We start from the raw sequence: 24,555 nt of genomic DNA on the forward strand, positions 1-24,555 counted from the left end.
GGTGACTTTTTTTTTTTTTATCTTACTGGAACAGTAAAACATCTCATGCATTATAAAACCACTAAGTAGTTGCGTGCAGCCCCCAGAGCTCAGCGGGTCAAGTTTTAGTTTTACCTGAAGGCCATACAATGAAATTCATAGACAGGCAGTGTGTTACAGCAAATTATGTCCATGTGAAAGAATTATAAATTGTGGCAAGCGTAGCAAAAACACCGTTATCTATACAAGATAACAACTCTTTCACAAGAAAAGACCATGCAAACCAATTATTATATCATAACAAGTCATTAACTTTGTTCATATTATTAACTCATTTGCGCGAGACAGTGACTGATTTGCACGAGACAGCTCATTTGCATACGACAATAACGAAGGTGACTCCGCTTGCGCGAAATGTGTTCTTTGCACAGGAGAACTCATTCACATGGGATAATGTCTGGTTTGCACGAGATAATAACTGAAAAATCTCAAAATTCAGTGACAAAACACAGACTAACTTTCTGTGTGGAGCTTGCGTGTTCTCCCCGTGTCTGCGTGGGTTTCTTCAGAGTACTCTTGCGTTTTCCCATAGGCCAGAAACAGTTGTGAATGTGAGTGTGAATGGTTGTCTGTTTTCTGTGTTAGAGCTGTGATCCAGGGTGTACCCCGCCTCTCCCCTGTGACAGCTGGGATTGGCTCCAGCCCCCCACCCACCCATGAAAACATCACCACTCTCAACTGGATGGATGAGCGGTTGAGAAAACGGATGGATCAATGGTTGTTGGTATATATAATTAAATGAAATTAATAAAATAATGACTTATTCTGACAATATAACGTGATCAAAGTAAGGGATTCACACCAGATAAAAGAGAAATATTTGATCGACTCGTGAAGAACAATCTACACATAAACCAATAATATATCGATCATCATCGGTGACTCGTGAATTCAAAGCAGTAGTCTCATGTTACTGCAGGGTACTCTTAAAAACTTCAACTTGCCGGGGAGTATTTTACACAATTGTACTAGTACTTCTCTGCAACAAAGGATTCTCCCAGCTCTGCTCTGGTGCGCCCCTCCCCATCCTCCTCGCCACTCCTCCTCTTTCTTCGGTGTATAAAGCCGGACTGTCCTGGTCCCTGTAGGGACCGAGGGCTGCAGAGAGGGAAGGAGGAAAAAGCACAGGAAGAAAGAGAAGAAGAAGCACCAGCAGCAGGTTTTACCTCCAGAAAGTGAAGATGAATGTGTGCGCGCTGGCCCTGGGTCTTGCCCTGGTTCTGACCGCGTGTGTGGCCCGGTCTCCGTTCCAGGCGGTCCTGCAGCACAGCCGGATCAGAGGCCGGACGCATGGGTGAGGTTTTTTTCTTTTTTTCTCTCCTGAATCTAAGTGACCCGAGCCGAGCCTGGTCCTGCCCGACTGAACCTCAACTACTACTGAGCTGATCAATAGAAATGATCAGAGAGTGATCGATAATCTGCGGGAGTGTCAGTACTCTGGTCCTTTAGTCACTACACTAAATGTACTAAAACTTCAGCTTTAATAAAGAAATAAAAGTCCCGGTTTGGAAACAAAGTATGAAAATAAAAGTACTTCATTACGCAGGAACATGACGTGTATCGAATATTTTTACTGGAGAAATAAAAAGATTCCTTCTAAGGGCGACTACTAGAAAGTGACTGAATTTTATTGATTGATTCGTCATGAATATACTTATTTGCTGCAAATGAAAAACAGATGTTCTGCTGATTTTTAATCTAGTTCGTGTTGTGCAGCTTTTTTCTGCACTCCACCTCAGCTAAAATATTCATTTTACTCACATCTGTTTGACGGTTGTTTCTTATGGCCTCACTGTGCAGGGAAAAGCGCGTATCTCCATATTTGGACAATGGTTATGATCAAGTTTATTCAAGAACTACCACTTCACGTTTTCCTCATGATCTCAAAGCGTATAATGCACTCCTCCAAAGCACAACTGGAGAATTGAAAATCAATAAAGCAACTATTAAATGATCAGAGATGATAAAAGGACAATTAAAAAAATAATTTTAGAAATAGTCGGAAGGAAGTCGCTGACTTTTTGAGCATCATCTCCTCATGTGATTGGTTCATGATGTCTGTTTGTTAGCAGGACTGCCTTTAAAGTTCTGGATGGATTCACTTGATGGGTTTTTGTTAGAGGTGGAGCTCTGGCCAACTCAGGTGATTAATGTTTCGAGTCAGTCCACATCTAGTCATTCTTCACTGTTGTGGGATGTGACATAATTGAATATTTGTTGTCATATCTTCACACTTCATACAAATACAACTGAAATATACACACAAAAAGGGAGACATCCTGGTTCTTCTGAAGAAAATATGAAAAAACTAGCCCAGCTCCAGATATCCATCTGAATCCAGGTTTCAATTCGTGCCAGGTGTGGTGGTAATTTTCATCTCTCACTGGAGTGACACGGTTTCTTGTTTCTTAAGCGAAGGATCTGAATTCTTCTTTGTGTACTGCAGTACGATATTAAATATCCATGGTTTGGGGGGGGGGGGGGGGGGGTCAGGGTTTAAACAGCTGGATTTCCTTCACAGACAGGAAACCAGTGCCAGCCTGAGCGAGTCTGTGTGAGTGTAAGCCGAGAGTCAGCGTGTGAGGGTGTTACAGTGATCCAGCTTGTACTCTGTACTGGTTGATATAATCTGCCATAACTCTTCATGTTCAATTTAAGTTAATTTCTATACCTAAGCTGAAGACCCTACGATGTTAGAGAAAGAGCTCCAGCAATCAGTCATCGACCATTTGACAAAAACCAGTGCCAAAACCTTTATAAACGACGGCAGTTTCACTTTTAAGTTTAGTTTCCATCAACTTTAATGACCTCAACTTTTAGAAAAAAGTTTTTCTTCACGTGTTCTGTTTTTTGTTTTGTTTGTAACAGCTATAATAGGTTTACAAAACGATCATAGAAAAGTTCTCAGAGGAAAAAACTCCCGGTTTCACTGTCACCCTGACTGGAATTGAAAAAAGCGATGTAAACTGTGTTCATGTACAAGGACAAATGCATTTTCCTAAATACTTCACATCTGGCTGTGAGCCCAGGCTGGAAGGGAAGAAGGGCAGACAACATTTTCTTAGTTACCAAACTAGAAACAACACTTCAGAAAACGGTTGCTTACTTGGTTTCCGCACAGAAGAATTACCTAATATCAGACCTCCTCCTCCTCCTGCCTTCTCCTTCTGGCTCCTCGATGGATATAATCACATGGGTCAGCTAGTGGGAACTGTAAGGTGCCATTACGTAAATCCTCATTTGGATAAACAGCTTTTTCAATTCGGGTCAACAACGTGACAAATTCCTAACCTGCAGAACTCAAACTGAGATCATTTTAATCATTTTGACGGTTGTTGCAGAGGGATCAGCCCTGCAGCCATGAACGATCTGCTCTTTCATGTATTTTACTGCTCTGTTTGTCCTTTATGTTCTGAGTTTGGGATTTCTTTGTGGATGATTTATGGTATAGATTGTTTTGCTTATTAGTCATGCGTGTGTGTGTGTTTTGCACAGACGCCTCGGGAGACAGCCAGTGCAAATTAGCTTAGGCTCTAAATTGTGTGGTGTGGTTCGTCTTAATATTTATCCCTATGCAGACAGAACAACACACAATGAAACGATATGCATGCCGACTGAGATCACAACATTGTGCTTGAGTGAGTTTGAGTGTTTTTCTTAATTGGGGATAATTATGTTTACCAGAGTTGGTATGAACTGAATTTTTGACAGTCCCAGTTTATCATTTGTGAAACCTATGGCTGTCAGTCTGTTTCAGTTTATGAATTGATGACTCAAATACTTTGATTTAGACTTTTAACAGAGCTTCTACGTGTCTCTGCTCTCACGCTTAGGATTAGCGGTTTACTTAAGCCGACTGTCTCTGTATGTTGGAAATGAAAGTGGTTAATAAGTATAAACATTTGAATTAAAATAAAATTTTCCTCTTTGTCTCTCTTCTGTTTCAGACCCAATGTTTGCGCCATGCAACAGATTAAAGGCACCAGCAAGAAATATTTCACCAACTGCAAACAGTGGTACCACCGCAAGATCTGTGGCAAACCCACGTAAGTCCCACCGACTGCACTTTTTGCCATATTTACCATTTTAAATACATTCTTAGTTTTCCTTAAGAAGCAGAGCACAGGTCGACTGCTTCTCACTTTTGGTTACAACTGTGGTTCTGAGTTGATTTTTGTATTTGATTTCACCCCAATCTGTTAGTTTGACTTTAGTTCTGCTAAAAAGAGAGAGTTTGTATTCAGATGACAGAGAAATGTCCTTCTCCCTAGGTGTACCTGCCTCTTACATAACCTCAGAATAAAAAGAGCGAAGCACAAACTTCAGAGTCAGTTTACATCTGAGGCTGAGACTCCACTCCCAGTCTCATGAGTTCATTTAAAGGACACGTGCAAACATATACATTGACTTTTCTGATATATTTCACTTCCTTTGGAGTCCTCAAGTCTAAGTCTAAAGTCTCTCGAGTTAGAGTCCGAGTCATTAATTTAAGTCCAAGTCAAGTCTGAATTCCTTCAGTGTTTCCTACCTAAAGCTTCATTTCAGATCAAATAAGGTTGAAACACAGAACTCAGTCCCCAAACTGCGGTAATGATGTTCTTCAAAGTATATAAAGCAAGTTTTTAATTTATTAACCCTTGTGTGGTGTTCGTATTTTTGTTACTCAGCCAGTGTTCATGGGTCTGGTGGACCCGCTAGAGTTTTGGCTTTCCAAATTAACACTATCAAACAATTTTATGTTAAATTACTCAACAGATGTTTACTTCATCCCAATTACAAGACATATGAACAGCAAACATGGTTAATTTTTTCCCTTTACCTTTGTTAGATCACATTTATGAATTAATGTGCTTCTCGTTTTTCTTTTATATAAAATGTTATAAATAAATCAGTTATAATCAAGTGGAGTGAGTGGAAAGACACAACACATTTACACGTGAAAAAATAATTAATTGTTTAATTTTTCTTTTGAAAAAAACTGAACACGGGTCTCACAGACCCGAACACCATACAAGGGTTAAAAACACTTATTCATCCTTTGAAAAGTGAGTTTAGCTTGTAAAGTCGTCCAGAGAGTTTCTGAAAATTATTTAAACTGCAATGAGGGTAGCTCTGAATTACAGTCATGCCAGTTTAAAGTCACATAAGGATACGACGCAAGGACAAAGTAGATGTGAAACTGAAGCTTCCAGCCTTATAAACAGTAAAATGTTTATATTATTTCGTAAGGACTGCAGAGCACATCCAGTGTTTCCATGTAAGCTGCAGCGATGATGGCTGTAACCATTGCCAGTAATAAACCAGAAGGCAGAATGATAAACAGCATCCAGTGTCCTAAGAGTGAATCCAGATACCTGCCTATGAATCACACTGTGGTCCAGAATAGGAAAACAAAGTCCTCTTCACTTAGCTTTATTTTACAGAGCATAGGAATATGATCATAACAAGACTTTTAACGTAAGGCTAGTCTCTACACATTCACTTGATAAACAAAAGATTCCTCCCAGGTGAATGGCAAGACGCTGTGGGGTTGCATTAGGAAGGGCATCCAGTGCATAACTCTACCAAATCAAACGTGGAGCTACCTGCTGTGGTAGCCATTTCTGTCGAAATCTGCCAAAACATGCCCACATATACCTTTTTTATTTTTTGTTCTGCTCTGACAATGACATAAACTAAGTTCCATCTGTATTTGGTACCAGTTTTAGATCACAGACACCCTGATAAAAGAAACTGAGGCTATATATACACTCATAGTCACTGACAACAGTCAAGATAAGAGAAACAGGTGGGCAACAAGAAACAGCTGAAACTAATCAAAACAAACACACGAGGGAAGTAAAACTGAATACAAGACATGAGAGATACTTTAAAAATAAAAGAAGTGCCTCTATGTGGCTGTAGCTCGGGAGGTAGAGGTAGAGTGATGTACTAAAGTTAGTGGTTCAGTCCTCCAGTCTGCATGTCAAATATCCCCAAGTTGGTCTATTGCATCCACTGAAGTGTGAATGTTAGATAGAAAGCACTTATATTTTTCTTTTTAAAAAGTGATTGGTGAATGAGCCAAGTGGTATAAAGTGCTCTGAGTGCTCAGGTAGTGTAGAAAAGTGCTATATAAGAACTGTCCGCTTATCATTTAAAGAAGATAAAGACTTGGGGAAGAAAGAATAACCTAAACAAAAAGAAGGAAATATTACTTAACCCAGGAATACAAAGCCCAAATCCTCAAACCACAAAAGTCCTTAAAAGTGACTAAAACCTTAAACAGCAGCTAAACTACAAGACTTAATCTAAACCTCAAAATGACAGAAACCAGTTTGTTCTTAATAAACTCATCTCTATTGATGCATCCATGTACATAAAGTGAAAGCCTTTTTGTTGTTGCTGTTGCTGTAAGTGTCTATCAAATCCAAGTCTTTGATCAAAGTTGAGGTCATACACTGGAAATCAGGCAGTATAGTAAACAAGTCTGTCAGGTGAAAAGCATCCACAAACAGGAAAGACCTCATGCACATCATCTGAACATTAGGAACACAAGAGAATGCACATAAAGTTTGAGAGGAAATTTGGGAGTGGAAAAATCAAATACTGTTGATTTTCTTGGCTTTTTTTGTCACGAGGTCAAGTTGGCCAGTCAGACAAGTCATTCCAGAACCATCCACAAACACTTGGATTAAAACCGACTTCACTTAAGAGCTGATTTTTCCCATTTGAGCTCCATGAGTGCCGAGAAACAGACTGCTTTTTTACACCTGCTTTTGTGAGAACTCATCTCATTTGGCCTAAAGCTAAACCTGAGCCCAAGTGTGAACAGTTCTAAAGTGAGGGCCAGAAAGCCCTAAAGTCTAAAACTGAAACTCGTCCTCACAGGAATAGACAGACACAGCACTCTGCTTTAATCCTGTCCAGCTCATGAGATCTGCAGCACAGCTGGCCTCTGCTGCCTCATTAATAATGTGGGTGTGTGTCTCTGACTGTAAACCACTGAAATTTACTGTCTGCATTTACTTCCCACCTCCATCTTCAGCCCAAAGAGGAAAAACCTTTCTGAACGTTAAACGCTGCATTTGATTTTTATTTTAAATCCGGATTTCTGTTTGGTATGTGTTTGGAAGGCGCTGCAGAGGAAACGTGCTGCTAAATCCTAAAATCCTCCCAGACTCTTTCTATGGGCACATTCTTGAGTGAAACGCAGCTGGCTGCGGAGTGTCCCTGCAGAGCTGTGAACATGAGGAAGGTGACGGTGGGTGAGGAAGATTTAAAAGACAGGAGGCTTATTTTTCATACATGTGTTTATACAGACAACACTGTTTAACAGGAACACAGTGATACAGTTTACTTATGAAGCAGCAGTTGCAAATGCTGAATCAAAATGACAGAACACATAAACAGGGATTTGGACTTGAAGCCTCTGCAGTGATAACAACAGCTTTTCTCCTGATTAATCTACATAACATTCATCACTACAGGCATTAAATCTCACTCAGAAAAACTAAACTCTGAGTTATATCCAGTAGCCAGTTTAGCAAAGCAGTAATCAGCTGGACACATGAAACTAAATATGATTTAAAGGCTGTTTAACCACATTTATTCAATCCACTCAAGCTTTCCCCAGACTTTATTAGCTTCTCTTTTTCTAACAAACTCAAACATGAATATCAGTGTTGATTTTTAAATCTGAACATTTGCAACTTGTCAAGCCTCTGACAGCACATTTTACCAAACACAAACACCCACTGTCAGTGTGAATGCATTCATGCCTTCAAAATGTGCCAGCAGTTTGTTTGTTTGCTGCCACTTTAAACTCAGCTTTGGTCCAATATGTAAGAGGAAGGTGATGGATGTTGTGGAGAAATGAAGATTTCTCGACGGGAAAAACTAAACTGAGACAAAAAAAAATCAACAAAATACAAAAGAAAAAGAAAAACTACCACCAAAACAGAGTACACAAAGTCAGAAGGTATGTGGTTAATGTTGTAAAAGCGTCTATTTGAACCCAGACAGGGTTAAAGTAGCACCACAAAGGAGCAGTCAGAGGAGATTTATATCTGCAGTCGTTTAGATTTACTGGTAAAACTCTGCTCTGGGACCGCCCCACCTTTCCGTGTGTAGCACAAAGAGCCTCTCACAGATCAGAGCAGGCGTCAGTGACAGCAGATATGACGCTGAAACAAGAAAAGAGGGTTGCAAAACAGCTTGCAGAGGCATAGTAAGTGTGTGTGAAGTATTTAAAATCAAAATAGATGAAAAAGTGGATTTGTGGAAGGGTATCAGCTAAGTCATCAGCTCGTGTGGGCTCAGATCAATTATCAATGAGAAATACTTTATTTATTCCATATTTGGGGAGATTCTTTAAATTAGATCAGCAGATCGTGGCATCCCTGAACTCACGTTATAACGCGAGTTCTTAAATCGGAGTCTAAAAATATTAATTCGGACATCTACTTTTATTTTTAAATGGAACCTGAATCTTGGTGTCCTGGGTGACTCTTCCATCCATCATCTCTCCATGAGCTCTGGACGAGGAATGCTTCACATGTTAGAATTATTGGAGCATTTAGTCTGGATTTACACAGATGATGATAAAAATAACAATTTTAAAACCTTTTTGGTCTTTGTCGCTCTAATTTTTAATATTCAGCAAGCCAGATAGAAGAGCTAAATATCAGCCCTGTCTCTGGTTAATGTCTTTTTATTTGCCACAGTCTAGTATCAGCTGATCGGTTATTGGTGCGTGTTGAATTCAAACCGAAGGCGTTGGTGTTTCTGTCACAGATTTATCATGAGGCAAACTTATGGAAATGTCCGCTTCAGCAGTTTAACAGACAGCATAAGAAATGATTCATAACTTTGTTTGCAATGTTTCATTTACTTCTTCTTTCTTCTACTGTAATTCTTCTTAGTTAGTTTCTGTTCCCTCATCTTCTTCATCTCTCAGCCTGCTCCACTATTTTCTTCTCCCGTCTTGTATCTGAAGATGATCCTCCTCCTGTCCGCCACCTCTTTCTGTCTCATACTGTTTTCATCTCTCCTGCTTACTCTGTGTATTTATTCATGCATTTGTGAGGCTCGTCCTGTGTGTTTGTGCATTTCCTGTCCTGAATGTGTCCAGTCAGGATGTTGGACACAGCCTTGACGCAGCTCACAGTTCAGCCTGAATGTTTCTCACAAACAGATTCTTTCAGCTGGCAGCAAATAGGACAGAAAGAGGAAGTGAGACTTTCTGTGGACATTTGTAGGAAGTGAAGTTGCTGGAGGACCCTGACGCCCCATGCACACAAATCTTACAACACCCACAGTGTGGGTGTGGAAACACTGAGCTCTTATCTCTGACAGTTTAGTTGGATTTACACTGGTGGGGCATTTTGAGTCTAACAGTCATGTCTTTGTCTCTGCGGCTTTGGACCCGTGGGTTTCTGTGGAGGAGGATCCGGAGGTTAGAGGTCAGCAGAAGGAAGACTCATAACTCCCATCGTAATTCACTACAACCCCCCTCTGAACCCCGGGTCCTCAAAGTACCCTCTGTCTGTCAGACACTAATGCCACATCTGTTTCTTTAACCCTAAGTAATACTGCTAATAATAATAATAATACTTACAATAACAGCACTGAAGTAACCATCTTATTTATGTTATAAAGAACAAAAGATCTAAATATGCAGTTAAAGGAGGTAAAACTATCCAAGTCAACAGGTTTTCAACTGAAGGAGGCAGCTGTGCAGATTGTGAGAGTTCATTCATTCCACAGTTTAGGAGCTAAAACAACAAAAGCAAAATGCGTTAAAGGTTTGGAGTCAAACTGCGAGAAGAGACTTTGTGTCAGCCTACAACTGCTAAAACATGGCTCAAAGGTCAGAGATGTAGCCTGGAGATGTTTAAAGCTCAGCAGCTGGGTGAGATCTGATGGGGGGATTTCACTCTGGTCTACATATCTTTATCACTGTTACATTACTTTTGTCCCTTTGATCTTCTTGCTGTGATTTCTTATGTGTCAGAACTTTTTATAATAGTGCACAGAGGTCTGGTGTCCAAAGTTATTCGCTGATCTTTTGCTACCCAACCTAGTCTTGATAATTATTATGAAATCTGAGAGCTTTGAGGACTTTCCAGATCCTTGTAGCCTTTGGTAGCTTCCAGAGCTCCACAAGTTTTGAGAACTTCAAAGACTTGAGACCTCTGGTAGCTGTTAGAGGTCCAAGAACTTTAAGAGCTCTGAGAGCGTTGATCACTCTGACAGCTCAGACACCTTCAAGGGCTCCTCTAGCTTTCAGAGCTTCAAAGGTTCAAGCTCACTTCTAGCTTTGAAACCTCTGAGAGCTTTGGTAGTTTTTAGAGCTACAAGATTTTTTAGAAGCAATTTAGTATAATTTTCAAATCCTTTATTTGTAAAATGCAAAATAAAACTGAACTTTCTGTCCTTTTTGCCCACATAATAAGGAATATAGCGGTACACACTGATGTACACATGAAGTTTGGAACGCTTGACTATGATTTGAGCTGTGTTATGTTTAGACTTTGATTATTGGGAATGTGTGATGTGGTTTGTAGAGTCTGGATTTAAACTGTTAGCTGTTAGCTTGTCATGACTGACTTATTCAGAGTTTTTATTGAGATGTTAATAAAATCAGTGATCTTGCACCTGTGCGGTGTATATGACACAGAATTCGGTCAGAAGATTAGATTTCTGGCTCTTAAATATTGTGTAAAAGTATTAATTTTGTAGAAAAAAAATCTAGATCATTAACAGGCATTTTTGTTAAATAAAGGGCATTTCATTTAGAATTAACTAGCACACGTTTATGTACCGCACCCTCACAATAACCAAGCTTGTGTAACTCGTCCCTTAATTGCCTCACTGTGGTGTCTAACTTTAATTCATCAGCTTTAGTTAATAAAAGTTTCTCAAAGACAAAATTTGTACGTGTCCACCTTGTTTTTACATTCTGGAAATGACTTTTAATCCCTGATGAAACTTTTCTCAGGCTTTTCATGGCTGGCAGTTTCATGTTTGAAGCTTCCTCTGACAATCTGAAGGATGACGTGCTGCTGACTGATGTGAAAGCATTTCTTTTTTAAGGTTTTCATCGAGCAGCTCGATCCCGGCGGCAGAATTACTGCAACCTTGCTCTGTTTGTTTTGTCATAAATCCACAGCAGCCATCTTTACTTATGTGGAGAACAAAAGGGACCTGAGTTTCCATCTGCTTTGATAATCAGTCCAGTGTGTGTTTGCGCACATTAACACACACACCATCAGTAGCTGCTCTTCACATGTTTGCACTTATGTGATGAAGGCTGCGGGAGCTTTGGGAGCTTCCTTTTTCTCTTTGTCGACGTTAAACTTTATTATAGAGGACCTGAGAGCAGAAATAAGACCTCTGTCCGCAGACGGTTTAAGTGTTAATATGGAGCAGTGACTGGTTGGTGGTCCTGGCTTCACTGAAAGATTCGTCCACTAATCGCTCTGTTAAAACAAACACAAGAAACTCAGAAATTCATAATGAGATTCCTCCATCAGGGGACTCTTCCCATCAGGAAAATTTATATATTTAATAAATTTGCCAGTCAACCTTCCAACAATTGTTGACTCGTAAAGCTGAAGAAAATACACATCTGATGTTTATAGACTCAGAACGTCTCAGAGAGAGGACATAGTGGAGGAGCTGACACAGGAGGAAGTTTAGGAAATTGATTTTTATAGAAGAATTCAACTGCTGGCAGACTGATCAATCAATGATTTATCTCCAGCTGCAAATTAAAAAGTTCCCATGTCATGCAACATAGAGGCAGGCTGACACAAAGAGGTTGGCTTATACATGCAGGATAAATATTAAATATTAAAGCGACACAGGTGGTTGTAGCTGCTGGCTGTCTGCTAGGCTTCACCTCAGCTAATCTGCTCTCCACCTTCTACATTCTAACTACGGTGTTCAAGACTCAAGACTTAATCTTTGGCCCACTGTTATTTCCAACGTATTTCTAATACATGTAGCTAGAGCTTTCATAATGATAGTATTGTCACTGTCACTGTGTGTCATTGTTATGTCCCTCTGGAATTCAACCCCAGCAAACTGCTCGATAAACAGACTGACCAAGAAGTTTTCTCCAGTTTTGATTCTGTCTTTTATAAAACAGTCTTTGAAGACGACATTCAAATAAATGAAGAATTACTCTGTCATACATGTAATCAAAGTATTTGTCAGAGCTGAGAAGCTTTTTTAGTGAAGGTTGTTGAGCCAACGGTTGATTTTTTTCCCCCGCTGAATTATGTTCATTTGCTCTCAGTTTAAAAGACACTGACTATTATGGGTATGCAGTCTTCTTCACTACCTTTGCAGTGACATAATAGTTCAAATCTGCTTTGGTTAAGTCTTAATCACCCTCAAGCTGCCGGTTAAACTGAAACTAGTAATGTTCATGTCCAGAACTATTCAAACTGCAGTCGAGTTGCCACTTTTCTCTTCATAATGACCTTTTATTTTGTAGTGGACAGGAAGTGAGGAGCTGGATGGGGGCTCCTGCCCTGGTTTTAGTGTTTTTCCTGGCAGTGGGTGCAGGTTTCCTCTCAGACGTCTAGTCTGGTTGCAGATTCTTCTCCTCTCTGAGGAAATGAGCTTTATGAGCCCAGACGGCGGAGCCACATTTATTATGGAAATCTCAACAGGAAGTCCTGAAAGCTCCATTCAGGCTGTACGCTTCATTGCAGCCCACATGTGCCTGTAGCTGAAGTAACGTTCTGAGATTTTTCCAGCAGACAGACCTCCACAGGTCCTCCTGGTCCCACAGTTACTGCTTGTAAATCCTGCTCAGTGGGTGCACTTCCCAGAGTGACCACTAGGTACACTAGGTAATCAGAGTCAGAATCCATTATTAATCCCTGTCACTCACAGGGTAACCCAGCCATAAGCCATACTGTTCTTTCTCCTTATTTTTTTTTTTACATCCAGACCATAATTTATAAAATAAACTGTGTTTTTTGGATTTTTTAAAAGATTTTAAACTACAATCTGACACCATAAACTTGTCACCAAAGCATTTCTTAATTTCCTCCTTTCTCAGACAAGTTTATGTTTATAATGCGAATTCCAATTATTTTTAATTGTTTTTCAGACATAGAGGAACCTTCTGCCCACCATGAAGAACAGATTGTGGACAGACTGCGAATGTGTTGGTGCAGCGACGAAAAACAGTCCCATACATACAGCTTTACAATGAGTAGGAATAGTAGATGTGCTGCTTCCACTAATGTGTGACATGTAAATCTAGCACACATAACATGATCTGCATGTCATGACTGAAAAACTCTTCAGTCAGTGAGAAACTGGAAAAAATCAGAGGGCAATTAAATGCTCTGGATGCAGAATAATTTTTCTGGTGGAATACACTTCAAACTGTGAATCCAAAACACTCAGGGAAACACAAAGCCTTTCCTTGTCTGTTTTTCTTCTCTTTTCCATAATTTGCAGGCAGCATGTCACTCACCTCATCCACTCTGTGTCCAAATGAGTCATGTTTGGGCGCTCAGAAAAGGGTCATCAGCAAAATTCAGTGCTCACCTGTCCCACTGGATGATATTGGCTGTAGTACAGCAGCGTGATTTTTCTCTGGCTAATATTGTGGCCTCAATAGGTCCGACTTTTCCAGTGATTATCCAGAGGGTGTGCCCATTCTCTTTTGTCTTCTACATACAAATGCTTATTTAAATAGGTAGATTGGTGTCATTTGTACATAGGCACACTGAAGAGCCACCAAACAGGCACACATGGAAGGATGATGTTCCTATCATATTGCCATTCCACTATCTTATACTTTGCCTTCATTCAGCACTTTGACATAATCCAGCAAAGAGTTGAGCTGCCTCTGATTCAGATCCAGCTCTCTCAAAGTCTAAGTTGCTTTTGAAGACATCTTTGGTTTCAGAGTTCCCCTTTTAGCTTGTGTTGTACAATATTAACTCCTTCCATCTGATGACTTACTCAGGCTGAAAGATGTGTAGGTCTTCCATTCAGCTAAAGCCATAATACAGATAGTTTTTTGTCTTTTCTTTAGATAAACTAGTGGTTAGTGTGCAAAGTACTGATGCAGTAAACAAAGGTGGGTCTTCAGCTTTGTAGAAGCTGTTGTTTTCCTGGACAAACAGGTGGGTTTTGTTGAGTCAGGTAAGGGCTGATTGGTTACTGGAGCTCTTTTTTTGTCATTTCATAAGACCACTTGCACTACCTGCAGACTCTCAGGTCTGCTCATGCAGCTCGTAACTTTATTAGCATAATTACTGTCAGACAGGAATTTATGAGTATCCTGTAGCAGAAACCCTACAGACAAGTTACGAGCTCCTGATGCGGCAGAGAGTTTTATAGAGAAACAGGAACATGAAGTCTGACATGAAGCCTCTGCTCTGACGTCAGGGAATACAAGAAGGTCTACAAGAATCCTCATGTTCTCCTGTGTTTTTATGTGTTCTCTGCAGGGTGATCACCTATGAGTGCTGCCCTGGTTATGAGAAGATTCCCGGGGAGAAGGGCTGTCCTGCAGGTATGACCTCTCACCCCTTACACTAAATATGTTTAAAACATCTGTTGGGATTTTACTGCAGAGAGTCATCAGCTGGGTTTGTTTATGTGCACCATTGCAGCGCTGCCTCTTGTGAACATCTACAGCACTCTGGGCATGGTTGGCGCCTCCACCACTCAGATGTACTCTGATCGAGCCCAACTCAGGGAGGAGATCGAAGGTCCAGGAAGCTTCACCTTCTTCGCCCCGAGTAACAAGGCCTGGGAATCTCTGCCAACAGTCAGTACACACTCACACACTTTTACTGCAACCTCGCGCTCCTTTTGTGAGGAGCAATCAGCGATGGTTCTCCTGCTTAACTCATTGTGTGTCGTTTGTTGTCGTTTTCCAGGAGATCCTTGACGCTCTGGTGAGCAATGTGAATATCGAGCTGTTAAATGCTCTTCATTACCACATGGTCAGTCGCCGGCTAACCTCTGAGGAGCTGAAGCACGGATCCACCTTCTCCTCCATGTACCAGGACGCCCCCGTCCATATACACCACTACAGCAATGGGGTGAATGAAGACATACTATTGTTATCCTGTAACTCTGGCACAGGAATCAAGTTTAGCTGTCATGATAACATGAATATAGACCAGAGAAATTTGTAATTAATGTGAAACCACCGCAGGAAGAATCATTAGCTGAGACAACCGACTTTAGTCAGGGTTCTGAGTATTGATCAGCTAAGCTATTGCTCTCCCTTCTCCACAGAGGACTTTGGTCAGCAGTTCCAGTGCTTGTTAGGATACTTTTTTTTTTTTACCAGACTGTCTCCAGGCTCAAAACTGAGGCTGTATGTACAGTCTTGCTCTGAACATCATTATTATCTTACATTAGGTATCATATCACGTGTATGATCATCAATGTATGATCATACACATAACTGTTAAAGGCGTAACACAAATATTTGCAGTAACAACACATTAATACATTTTCTTCTTATATCTACAGATTGTGACTGTGAACTGCGCTCGTCTGGTCAAACCTGACCAACATGCCACCAATGGCATCGTGCACGTGGTTGACCGCGTCATCACAGCCATCTCCAACAACATGCAATCAATCATTGACATTGATGACGACCTGGAGACTCTGCGTGTAAGTCCATTGAATTTAAAATCCTTTTGTTGTTTTAAACCTTTGGAAAAAATTGTATTAAAACAGCCTACGAAATTAGAAATACCTGCTTATCTAAAAATATTTAAATGAAGTTGTTACATGAACAGCTAAAGGAACTGTAAAAGTTGTGTAACAGCTGGTGGAACATCAGCCAGCTAATTAGGTTCATTAGTAACATGACTGGGTATAAAATGACTATCACAGAGAGTTTCACCAGGCTGTGAAACATAGCAGGGGCAAATACCTCAGCAGTTTAAGAAGAACATTTTTCACCATAAAATGACAAAGAGTTTGATTCCATCACAGTAAATCATTAAAATATATCACAAGGTAAAGTATCAGTAAAAATTCTAAAGTCCCATGAACTCTCCTTCTGAATCTAAGGTCTACCCCATTAACTGGACCTGCTAGTCCATAGTTGCTGTTGCAGACCTCTATGGGACATTGTGATGGACCGAGTTGAAAAAGCAGGAGGAGTCACAGGAATTATTACAAAAATAGGGTTTTCATTTGTGAACCCAACCCAAAAATTATATTTACAAAAGTCATAAATGTTGAGCTCATAAAAGAGGTCAAAGAAACAAAACTCAACTCAGGCAAAGACTGCAAACTTAACAAACCAAATGACTGCCCAAACAAACATAAATGACCTCCACATGAAATTACACACGAGGGTATATATAATGGCTGATCAGACCGTTGAGACACGAGGGGTAACTAAACAAAACACAATCATAAACAGCAAACAATGCAGTACAGTCTTGTTTGTTAATAAACTAAACACCAAAGAAGGAAATCAAAACTACTAAACCCTAAACTAAACTCAAACATTTAATTAAGTAAATGGTAAATAGCCTGTATTTGCTTTACTAGTCCCTAAGGACCCCAAAGCACTTTACACAACCAGTCATCCACCCATTCACACACTGGTGATGGCAGCTACATTGTAGCCACAGCCACCCTGGGGCGCACTGACAGAGGCGAGGCTGACAGACACTGGCGCCACCGGGCCCTCTGACCACCACCAGTAGGCAACGGGTGAAGTGTCTTGCCAAAGGACACAACGACCGAGACTGTCCAAGCCGGGGCTCGAACCGGCAACCTTCCGATTACAAGGCGAACTCCCAACTCTTGAGCCACGAAGTACAACTACTTTATTTGTAAATTAAAGAAAACACACATTCACCCTTCAGCAGGAAGTGGTGGTGCGGTCCAGTTATCCCTCTTTGCATTTAGTTGTTTCAAACCCTGGCCACCGATGCAAGCTGCCGTCAAACATGAAAGAAGAAGAAGAAGAAGAACCCTGGCCACCACCTTTTGTCTGGCAATTTAGAGTGTGGCCATGGGTATGTTGACACTGGGGAAAAATCTTTTTCACAGAAGTTGTTTCTTATGTCAAAAAGACATTTTTAACCACATGCTCCACAGTAACAGATTCTGGGTGACTGCTGTCCATATCTGTCACATACAGAAAACAATTAGAGAGCTATGAAATCCTGAACATTTAGCTTTTCTACAGCAATAGGTTTGCACGTCCCCAGACACTTGTAGTAGTTGTAAGTTCTGATGGAATAAGCAGCTTAAACTCTTGTCTCTGTTTTCTTGTATATCTCATTGTCTGTGTTTCAGACGGCCTTTGCTGCTGCAGGTCTCACCACCATGCTGGAGAACGAGGGTCATTACACGGTCTTCGCTCCCACCAACGACGCCTTCGAGAAGATTCCTCGGGAGACCCTCAACAGAATTCTGGGAGACCCCATAGCTCTAAAAGGTGACTGGCACAAGACACTCTGACTCCTTCTATCTGGCTCTGTTTATATTTTTAATTACTTTTGTATGCCCCCTCAGACCTGCTCAACTACCACATCCTGAAGAACATGCACTGCGCAGAGTCGATTGTGTCAGGAACACCAATGGAAACGTTGCAGGGAACCATGCTGGAGGTCGGCTGTGATGGAGAACACATGACCCTGAATGGCAAAGCTATCATCACCAAGACGGACCAGCTAGCCACCAATGGAGTCATCCACTACATCGGCGAGCTGCTCATTCCTGACTCAGGTAATTGCACTACAAACAATACTACTAATACCACAATGCTTCACCCAATATAGGGAAGATATTGCTGCACAAGGAATCCACACAAAATAGTCCTTCAGTAGTGGTTTTAACATAAGCACTTGGAATAATCATGGACTCAGAGTTGAATTATCACCTTCAGGTCATTGGAAGAGCTTCTGTCTTAGCAGGAGATCCAAAAAAAATCTCATGTTTATTATTTTTACAGATCTTTCAAAGTTTAGGGTCCTCACTGAGACTAAGAGACAAGATCCGTCCACTTCTTGGATCTCTACACCTGGGTGGTATTCAACCAAATCAAATTTTGGTGTTATGAAATCACACCTTGAACCAATTGATTGGGCCGATGGTGGTGTCGAGTGACTATGGGACCAATTATATTAAAATAAACCAAGTCACATTTGTCCACATTGAGTACCACTGGAAGTGAACAATGGTGGAAAATTTACAGTTACCATTTTTAGGTTAGGGTTAGGGTTACCTAAAAGGATTATTAGTTGTACCAGAGATAGTATTAATACTTCTTTGTCTCTTGCAGCTAAAACTCTCCTGGAGCTGGCTGAAAGTTCATCTGTTTCCACTGCGACCAGGATGTTTGTTGAAGCTGGTCTAACCCCCCACCTGACCGGGTCTGAGGCTCTGACCATGCTTGCTCCCCTGAACGACGCCTTTAAAGGTAACGTGTGGCCCCCAAAAAAGGCCTTTCCTGCCATCCTGTAGGGATAATCAGAAATGGGTATGAACAGCCATTGTTTCCACGTGTCTAACAGGAAGTATGACAATGACTCCCAGCATGAGAAAATTAATGAGTAATCACGTCTTGAAGGAGCAGCTGTCATCCAAGGCTCTATACCATGGCCAGGAGTTGGAGACACTGGGAGGCCTCAAACTCAGAGTCTTTGTCTACAGAAAAGTAAGAACTGACATTTCTTTACTTGGTGGTTTGTTCCACAGTTTGTTAGAGACACTTTTCAGATTCCTTGTGTCTCAGACTCAGTTGTGGTTACTAACCATAACTCTCTGTTAGGGCGACTGAACAGCCAAAAATCACAAATTCTAGAAGTGTACAGATGTGGTTAGGAGTACTTGGAATTCACAGGGTAAAGAAGCAGAGTAGTACTGTTTCATCATGTGTCAAAATACAGCCATGAGAGTGTTTAATTGGACCTGAAACAAGTTAAATATTCTGAATGCAGAACAGCCAACTGTTCAGCTGTTTGGCTGAATTGAGTGTGGATAGTTCTCTGCTGGATCAAGAGGCTGTTCACAGCAGATGTTGCTCTTTTATGTGGTTTTGTTTTATGTGATTGTTTGTGGTCAGAACAGGAAGCTGCTGCTGAAGAATCAACTTCTGATGGAGCTGCTGCCTCCGTCTGCTGCTGCCATGAGGAATTAAACCGCCTCCATCTCCTAACGAGATGCTGGTTTTCATCTCTCTTGAAAACCTCTTTTCTTTATTAACTTTAACTTGAAACATGCAGACAGAACTTTATTGAAGTAATAAATGAAACACAATAAATGCTTATTTTCCCATGATTGTTTGGAGCTGAACAGTCAGCATCACCAGTTGCTGAGTAGGCTAGCCAGATTAGTCATACCATGTCACTATTTTGGGTGATTACTTTATGTTGTGCACCCTCTACTTGGTTGGTCCTTGTTTGTATTGTCTTAGTTCTTCTTGATCTCATTATTGACTTTAACACTGTTGATCATGACATTTAATTCAAAGCCTTTATGATTTCATTGGTTCAGGTCAGAGACCTAAACTGTGATTAGTAGTTAAAAAAAATCCAACCAGGGGTTCCTCAAGGCTCACGTTTTGGCCTATCTTCAACTTGCTGATTCTCTAACCCAGTAAGACCTCTCAAGTAATCAGATGCAGATCTTTTAACGGTTCCCAGAATCAGATCTCAGCCTGCTGAGGGTGCTTTCAGCTACTGTGGTCTTGTTCTTTGGAACAAGCTGGCTGCTGACCAAAGGTCAGTTATAACTATGTCTACGTTAAAAACCTTTTTAATCTCACAAGCTTACACCTAATAAGTTGATACCTATTTGGCCTCTATCGCCCCTGTATTGAGTCACTTTGGCCTTTACCCCATGTTAGCGTTGCTGGTTCTTGTGTGCTCCCTTGCACGCTGTTAGCCCTTGTTTGGTCCCCGTTTCTCTCCCCTCCGTTGACCCTTGTTCTGCCCTTGTTAACCCCTCTCTATGTGTCAGTTTTAGTTTTTTCCTTAGGCTCTCAGAAACATACTTTGCAAAAGTCAAGTCAGATAATCGATGAATGACCGAAAAATGAACTGATTTTGTAGTGGATTAGCTGCCTCTCACACTGATGCTTTACGCATTGATACGTCCTAGCAGTAGTATTGATTGTGCTCTGGTGACACAGGATGTGAGGCGTTTGTGTTTCTGCTCGTTTCCACATGTCCCAGGTCTGGTTTGTGGGTGGTTGTCTGCTCGGTAATGAACTCTGCAGACCACATCAAGCTTCCTGCATCCCACAGTGGTTAAGTCTTTCCATACTTAACCATTGTGGGACTGTGTGTGGTGTGTTACCTCATTTAAAGAGGATATAAACCTGTCTACTTAGCCACAGAGTTACATTACACCATTAATTGTTACATTTTAATGTGAAGTATGTTTTAAGGTTTGTGTTTGACACTTTACATTGTAAAGATAAGACCAACATAATATCCTACACTAGACTCTAGAATGTGGAGACAGTAGCATGAAAAAATTCTTAGTCATCTGTGATTCCCTCAGGCCTGTAGTCAGGTTTCCTCCGCAAGTCAACAAACATTACAGAGAAGAAGCTTTAGTTGGTCAGGTTTTTTAATCTAAGCAACATAATAATAACTAGAAGGGTACCTTCAAAATCAAGATGGTCAAACTCAGCATGGTCAGTGTGAAGGTTAACAGGTTTCCACAATAAATATTAGATCAACAAATATATCAGAAACACTCTGGCTTGCTAGCAGTGGTATCTAAACAGTATAATAACAGTAATAATAATAACTAGAACTCGTTTTTTCTGATTCCAAAGCCCAGTGTTAGGTATTTAAACACAATTTTTTTTCTTTGTAGAACCTTTGCATCGAGAACGCCTGTATCGCTGCGCATGACAAGGTTGGACGCTATGCCACCATGTTCACAGTGGACAAAGTAATCACTCCACCAATGGGAAACATCATGGATGTCTTGAAGGCCGATGACCGCTTCATGTGAGGATCTGTACCATCTGAATCATGTTTCTCTGATGGAAAAGTACAGCAAAAACACTCCCTGTCACCTATTGGCAGTTTTAATGACTCTACAGTGCACCTTAGAGGCACAGAGCAGCAACTGCACAAACTATGATCAGTGAAAAAGGGTTTTTTGTAGTTTGAAGCTCCAAAAAAGTGAGTCAGCTGTTAGCCTAGATTATCATAAAGCTGTTAGTTTGGTGTTGCATAATGACTGGAAGCAGAGGTGTTAGTGTGTTGTTGTGTAGTTGCCATTCGAGCTAACATCATTTATTGCTGTTTTCAGCACGCTGGTCAATGCCATCCAGACAGCAGGTATGACCGAGCTTCTGAACCAGCAGAAGGTGTTCACCTTCTTCGCTCCCACCAACGATGCCTTCAATGAATTGCCGCAGGATGAACGCAACAGGCTGATGCGTGAGTTTTGTTCAACCACACAGCTTCTCTTTATTCACATTCTTAATTAATCCACATGGACAGTTTCCACACACGTGTGGAAAGCGTCTATTTTCTTTACAGCAGTTTATACTGAGAGGTGGTTTGTAGAGATTTCTCAGGGGGGCTAATTTTCTGCTCTTTGTTTGGACTGAACACGCTGAATGTTCACAAACTGTTTGTTTAATCTGCTGCACAAACAGCAGCAGCTTCCACCCTAATAAAGACATACAGAGACTCTGCTCTGATTCCAGTCATCTACTGACACGGGGCAAAGCAAGTCGTGGCTTATACCAGAGCTTAGCATGAAGAAGGAAATGAGATCAGACGCACAGTAAGAACCGTTTGTGTTTCTGTGTCCAGGTGACCCTCAGCACCTGTCAGGTGTGCTCAAGTATCACCTGGGGGAGAGTATGCTAGTGAGCGGTGGCGTCTCCTCTCACACCAGGTTCCAAACTCTGCAGGGGGAGAAGCTAGAGCTGGGCTTGGTTGGTTCAAAAACGTTATTTAAAAGATGTCGAAATCTTTTTTGTTTAAATACACAGTTTATTATTATTGATATTATTATTATTATTATTATTATTATTGTTGTTGTTGTTGTTGTTGTTATATTTTGATTATTCATCTCTAATTTGTCTATTTTATATTTGTTTTCAATATTTTATTCAGCACTTTGTATCTTATTTCACATTTAAAGGCATATTTAATTTGTGTTGACCATAGATGTTGCACAGTATTGCTGTCTTCTTAGGAATAATCAGCGAGTCTGACGCCTTTCTTTGTCTCTCAGCGTAACTACACGGTTTACGTCAACAAAATCCCCGTGGCCGATGCTGACCTGATGGCGACAAACGGAATTATCCACGCGGTCAACAGCATCATCAGACCTCTGCGTGAGTACCGTGTTTACAACATCGAACTATGGATAAGATAGTTGTATTATTGTAGGGTCTATCTTACAATATAAAGCGCCATGCAGCCACTGATGTTGTGATTTGGCGCTGTATACATAAAATTGAAGCGAAGTAAGCAATTTTCAAATGTAGACCTGTCCTTTAAAGCTGACCTGCCGTTTTTGTGTCTTCAGCTCCAAAGGTGGACAGAGAGCAGAGCGACGGACCTGCAGCTCCTCTCAGAGCCATTCCCGCTTCCAGGGTGAGAAAGGCCTTTCTTTATGCCAAAAAACCTTTTCACAAATAATCTGAATATCACTTTTGCACCTCAAAATGTCCAAAATCCTGAAATCAGAAAGATTGATGTAATACCTGTCCTCTGATTACTGAATCACATGTTTGGGCTGCAATGCCCTCCTTTGTGTCTTGCAGGCAGACTCCAGGGGCTTCAGGAACGGTGAGTGTTTGTAATGTCTTCATGATATGTTTAGTTCCTGCTGCACGCCACTCTCATCTGAATCTGCTCTGCTTCATTCTCTGTTTCTTCAGACGATCTCTTCAATAAGGTTCTCAACAGTCACTCCAGCAAGATGATCAGCCGGAGGCAGTAACACTGCCAAGAGGGAAGACGACAAGGAGAAAAGCAGAGGCTCTCTAGAGAGGGTCAAAGGTCAAGTGTTAAATCCTCTGCTGCGTGGCCATGAGAGGATCTGAAGGTGATTTTCTGGTGTAATTCATGTCTGGAAAAGAAGAAATGTGTGTGAAGACTTTTTAAAATTGTTCCTTTTTTATTTTTAATCAAACCAATGTTGTTTTTTCTGTGCGCTGTAAAAAAAAAAAAAAAAAAAAAAAAATATATATATATATATATATATAACAGCTAGTTTTTACTTCCATAATTCAGAGTGTGAACTTTTGTAAAGTGTGTTTTGTACTCGTGTTGTTCTGCAGCATGTCAGAGCTCGAAGCAACCATAGAGCTGATGGTTTCTGTGTGTGTTTTTTTTTTTTTTGTAAAATAAAACCGAAAAGTGAGACCACACTGCCGCTCGTTTGACACCATGTGTCCTTCAGCCTCACCTCGCATCTGTCTGCACTAACATCTCTGTATGAAAGTGAAGTTGAAGAACAATCAAATCATTATGTCTTAGTTACATTTTTACAACAAAAGTTGCTCTGTAATTTTCTCAGATTCTACCTATGACAGTGGTTGTGACTCCATCCCTCTAACATTTGGGAATCCTGCATCGTCCCTGATGTGATCCAGGTTTGAAACTGAGCTGCTTTTTGCACAGTTTAATTTGAAGCAGTGAACGCCTCTCAGAGACCAGAACATGCTGTTAAAATGATCTTGTTTCAAGACCGAACATCAACATCAGCCGTGAGCTGTTCGATGAGTGTTTCCCATCAAAATCAAATTTCAGACATGAGCACAAAACAAACTCATAGTGAGTCTAAATCAAGTCAGTAATAAGTCACCAATATCATTAGTTTAACTCTTATCAGCTTCAGTTCATCTGAAACTTTGGAAACGGTGAGGATGACCTCTTCTACAAACATGCTCTCCCTGCCTGATTTCATTAAATTACCGGGCCTTTTATTTAGTTAGTATGAGCAGACTCTGGGACTTCCTGTCAGTCTGCTCTCTGTGTTTGGCTTCTTTTAATGCAGAGCAGGTTTAAAGCTGCGGCTCAGGTGTCAGCTGTGGAGATGAGTGACAGCAGCAGGTAATGCAGGACAGCTGCGGCTCGCAGCAGGGCACCACGCGGAGCGGGCACAGAAGTTGGAAAAGTTCTCTAACTCAAACCTTTCAGCTCCGTGTAGCACGAACATCTGACCCAAGGTAACTGAGTTGCATAACCCTCAGGTGATGGGAAATTTCAGCAATCACGACATGAACTTGTTTGTTTTAGACTTATGAGTTTATAAGTTGGTAAAATGTTTCCAGCACCACACATAGGGTGAAGTATTTTTTCTCTGAAAAACTAAAATCAATGCCAGAGAGGGTTAAAATAATTTAATGAAAATGTGAATTCCACACCAACCGCAGGAATAAAATATTATTAGTAAGACAGCAGGAATAAATATAAATAAGAGAAATGCATACAAAACAAGAAAAAGGCACACATGAGAGAACAGGTCACATGACAACACAGCATATTCTCTGAATTTTGTACCCGCAGTTTGAACTAAATA

General features: G+C 40.8%; 1 protein-coding gene across 1 annotated transcript; it reads left to right on the top strand.

Annotated features, from left to right (window-relative positions):
• Positions 1 to 1,095: 1,095 nt before the first annotated feature.
• On the top strand, positions 1,096 to 23,401 carry tgfbi (transforming growth factor, beta-induced). The gene is made up of 17 exons (XM_076889933.1): positions 1,096 to 1,333; positions 3,987 to 4,085; positions 14,505 to 14,569; positions 14,670 to 14,827; positions 14,940 to 15,104; positions 15,544 to 15,690; positions 17,341 to 17,482; positions 17,560 to 17,772; positions 18,329 to 18,466; positions 18,561 to 18,703; positions 20,875 to 21,011; positions 21,319 to 21,449; positions 21,831 to 21,955; positions 22,258 to 22,360; positions 22,555 to 22,622; positions 22,793 to 22,817; positions 22,910 to 23,401. Exons 1-17 carry the CDS (start codon positions 1,221 to 1,223, stop codon positions 22,969 to 22,971), a joined length of 2,034 nt encoding a protein of 677 aa, XP_076746048.1. The 5' UTR covers positions 1,096 to 1,220; the 3' UTR covers positions 22,972 to 23,401.
• The last annotated feature ends 1,154 nt before the right edge of the window (positions 23,402 to 24,555 follow it).

Source organism: Maylandia zebra, linkage group LG2 (assembly GCF_041146795.1).
Source record: "Maylandia zebra isolate NMK-2024a linkage group LG2, Mzebra_GT3a, whole genome shotgun sequence".
Classification (NCBI taxonomy): Eukaryota; Metazoa; Chordata; class Actinopteri; order Cichliformes; family Cichlidae; genus Maylandia; species Maylandia zebra.